Source organism: Triticum dicoccoides, chromosome 2B (genome assembly GCF_002162155.2).
Source record: "Triticum dicoccoides isolate Atlit2015 ecotype Zavitan chromosome 2B, WEW_v2.0, whole genome shotgun sequence".
NCBI classification, from domain to species: Eukaryota; Viridiplantae; Streptophyta; class Magnoliopsida; order Poales; family Poaceae; genus Triticum; species Triticum dicoccoides.
The window spans coordinates 100,844,582-100,848,302 of NC_041383.1; the positions used below are offsets into that span (position 1 = coordinate 100,844,582).

The 3,721-nt window shown below is 51.8% G+C and overlaps 1 protein-coding gene across 1 annotated transcript; it reads left to right on the plus strand.

Moving 5' to 3' along the window:
• The first annotated feature begins 576 nt into the window (after nucleotides 1-576).
• LOC119362358 (NAC domain-containing protein 92-like) lies at nucleotides 577-2,349 on the plus strand. Its single transcript, XM_037627566.1, has 3 exons — nucleotides 577-881; nucleotides 962-1,248; nucleotides 1,433-2,349. Exons 1-3 carry the CDS (start codon nucleotides 686-688, stop codon nucleotides 2,003-2,005), a joined length of 1,056 nt encoding a protein of 351 aa, XP_037483463.1. The 5' UTR covers nucleotides 577-685; the 3' UTR covers nucleotides 2,006-2,349.
• The last annotated feature ends 1,372 nt before the right edge of the window (nucleotides 2,350-3,721 follow it).

Here is a 3,721-nt window from a genome sequence, read left to right on the forward strand (position 1 = left end):
CAAAAACAGCAGTGACACTGACGTGTGCACTACTAACCACCTAACGGTGTGTACATAATCATTAGCAACAAACTCTGTGTATGTGTGTGTGTCAAATAGAATTAGCATTTATCATTAGCAGGTTAACATTTGGTGATTACACAGTGCTTATCCTGAAGTAGTGTCATTAGCAACCAAGGATTAAAATCACGGAAGAAATAATTTAGCAGCGGGAAATGCTCCATCTCCGACGATTTCAGCGTTTTCTCCCGCGATTCACAATAGCACTCAAATTGCGGGGCAGTTTCCGAACGGAGATAGCGCCATGAATTATGTCGGTTTCATCCGCTATTTAAAGTGTTAGCAACCTATTTTTTAATTTTTTTTCTGGGATATGTAGCAACCTATTAACACTTGAGGCTTGCAGTTGTTATCCAGGATGTTCTCATGAGCGATTCATTCAGACATGATTAGCCGCTTGGTAGCAGCATTAATTTACTGCCTTGGAATTACTACTAAAGCAATTAATTAATAGCCATCTGACGCTATATAAGCCCACCCCGCCCGGTCTTCCAAACCCCAAACCATTCAGACAAAATCACTTCTAACATCTCGATCTAGCTCTTCCTCCTGCTCAGCTCTCGTTCCATCAGGGTCTTCCACAGCGTAGCAAGGCAAGCTAGTAGATCCCGGAGAGGGTGCAGCCATGTCGGACGTGACGGCGGTGATGGATCTGGAGGCGGAGGAGCGGCAGCTGGCACTTCCGCCGGGGTTCCGGTTCCACCCCACCGACGAGGAGGTGGTCACCCACTACCTCACCCGCAAGGTCCTCCGCGAATCCTTCTCCTGCCAAGTGATCACCGACGTCGACCTCAACAAGAACGAGCCGTGGGAGCTCCCTGGTGAGTGCAGTACTACTCCTCCACAAGAGCGTTCTTCGATTTGATTTGCAGCGCGCTCATGGCCGGTTCGTTTCTTGCAGGCCTGGCGAAGATGGGCGAGAAGGAGTGGTTCTTCTTCGTGCACAGGGGCCGGAAGTACCCGACGGGGACGCGCACCAACCGGGCGACGAAGAACGGCTACTGGAAGGCGACGGGGAAGGACAAAGAGATCTTCCGCGGCAAGGGCCGGGACGCCGTCCTCGTCGGCATGAAGAAGACGCTCGTCTTCTACACCGGCCGCGCCCCCAGCGGCGGGAAGACGCCGTGGGTGATGCACGAGTACCGCCTCGAGGGCCAGCTGCCCCATCGCCTTTCCCGCACCGCCAAGGTACGGCCGGCAAGATTCGATTGTCCCGGCCCGTCTCCGTCTCCGTGTCGATCGGTCGAACCGCCGGAGCATCCGGAGATGCTGCTGGACTGGACCACGCGCTCACATGTCGCGCTCCCGATTTGCTTCTCGTTTCTTATTCTTTTCGTGTTGTTTTCTCAACCTGCCTGTTGCGTGCGCGCAGGATGATTGGGCTGTTTGCCGGGTGATCAACAAAGACTTGGGGGCGAGGAATGCTCCACGGATGGAGGATCCGCTCGCCTTCCTCGATGACTTGCTCAACAATGATGACTTGCTTAACAACGCCGACCTGCTCGATAACGCTGACCTGCCGATGCTCATGGACTCACCGTCTGGCGCCGACGATTTCGCCGGCGCTTCGAGCTCCACCTCCAGCGCCGCCCTGCCGCTTGAGGCGGACACGGAGCATTTGACTATCAAGATGGAGCCGCCGCAGCAGATGCAGAGCCCAAACTCCTTCATGCCGGCGACGGCCAACGGCAATCTTGGCGGCGTCGGGTACTCGCCCTACCAGGCTATGGGCGATCAGCAGGTCGCGATCCGCAGGTACAGCAAGCCGAAGGCGGAGGTAGCGTCTTCGTCCGCGCTGCTGAGCCCTTCGCTGGGCTTGGACACGGCGGCGCTCGCCGGCGCGGACACCTCGTTCCTGATGGCGTCGTCGCGGTCGTACTTCGATCTGGAGGAGCTGTTCCGGGGCGAGCCTCTCATGGACTACTCCAACATGTGGAAGATATGATTGAATCCATCCATCTATTCGATGGATTGGAGCGTCTCAGTTTGCTGGTAACAATAGATGGTTATTTGGTTGATGCTAGCTCTTCGATCGATTAGTTGCTTCATTAACTTTGATTAAGGATTGTGTTCATTAAGGTATCCTGGTGTGTTTGTTGATGCGTGCAAGGCATAATGATGGCCTGTGAGCGGAGGGGGTGCTGATTAATCGTAGAACGTGGTATCAAACTACTAGGAGTCGTCTGTAGTTTGTACATAGTTACCTGATTGCCATAATACAGTTTAGTGATTAGGGGGATGAACCCGATCAAGTTGGTTGATAAATATATTTAATTGTGTGTTGATGGAGCTGAATTGTTCCTTGTTGCTACCTTGTTTGTGGAAGCTTAGATATGACATCCTTAGAAAACATCTAGATGTGAATTAGACAAACTGTTTATTTATTCTATCATTAATCATACATGCCATGGTTGATTCAGGGGTATCGGTTACTGACGGTACCATCCTATAATCACGATTAGCGATCCCCGATTGTAGATGCGTTTACCGAGCAAAATATACCGAAACGCCCACTCACTGAGCCAAGGTGCATTGTAGTTCCGTCCCATTCCTTGTAGAGGTCATATGTTTCATTTTCCTACATTTTTGTTCACTGGTTTCACAATTATAATGGCCCCGGTTTCTCTACGGGTTTATTAACCGGTTCCAAAAGTAGTGGTCAGGATGGTTCGAACCTGCGAGTAGTTCCACGTGCTTTTCTTGGAGAGGTCGTCCGTTTAATTTATCTACCAATTTTTTTCCAAATATAGCAAAAAAATGATCGAGATGTTTCGATCGCACGACCTATACAACATTAGCGGAGATATATATGGCAAGCTGGGTGGGCCACATGGTCAAATTTGCTCTCACACCTCGCTGATTTTCATTTACACTGCGGGGGTCACAACCCATGTAGCCTTGCTGTAGCTCCGCCCCCGCCGAAGGAGTATAGAGGAATACAGTGAAACCCTTCGAGTGCATTAACAAAATGTTCGTACTTGATTGGACTTTAACCTATCGTTTCCTCTGATTGAACTCGGTTCTTCATATGGGGATTGTTCTTAAAATTAAATTGTTGTTGCAATTCTATGGATGGCCTGTGTGGGGCGTAAGATGATTTTCCCCTAACGCCTGGCGGCTAGGGTTTCTCTCCTCTTAGGCGATCTCCATCGTCTTTGAGTTCTACCCGGACAACCCAGCACTGATCGACCCTGGTACTCGTCCGTCCTCACCCCCTGCTCTCGTTGCCTCTGCACCACGACAGCAACGGTGATGGCGTCCCCCTCCGACGCCCACTCCGCTACCGGCGGCAGCGGCGCCGCCGCGGCTGCACGATCGGATCTAGGTGATTTTCTGGAACAATTGGATCTGAACGACGATGATTTCGCTGATGTGGAGATCGATGTGGATGGCCCTGAGATCCAAGAAAGCGTCCGCTGGCTGGCCCTAGCTAGGGTTCAGACTAGGAGGAACTTCAGCCCGCCAGCCTTCTATAAGGACATGAGGGCGGCATGGAACCCCGCCCAGGAAGTAAGATTTTGGCCAGTTGGCCCGAATCGATTCGTTGTCCAAGCATCTTGTTTGGGGATTGGGAACGCATGATGAAGCAAGGCCCTGGCTCTTCCGTAACATGGCGGTGCTCTTGTGCCCGTATGATGGCTTTAGCAAGGCGGAGGAGGTA

Bases quoted from the DNA above. Each gene is read 5' to 3' on its own strand.
- LOC119362358 (XM_037627566.1), top strand. From the start codon at position 686: ATGTCGGACGTGACGGCGGTGATGGATCTGGAGGCGGAGGAGCGGCAG. The intron at 882-961 runs GTGAGTGCAGTA...CGTTTCTTGCAG, and splicing joins CGAGCCGTGGGAGCTCCCTG to GCCTGGCGAAGATGGGCGAG. The intron at 1,249-1,432 runs GTACGGCCGGCA...GCGTGCGCGCAG, and splicing joins GCCTTTCCCGCACCGCCAAG to GATGATTGGGCTGTTTGCCG.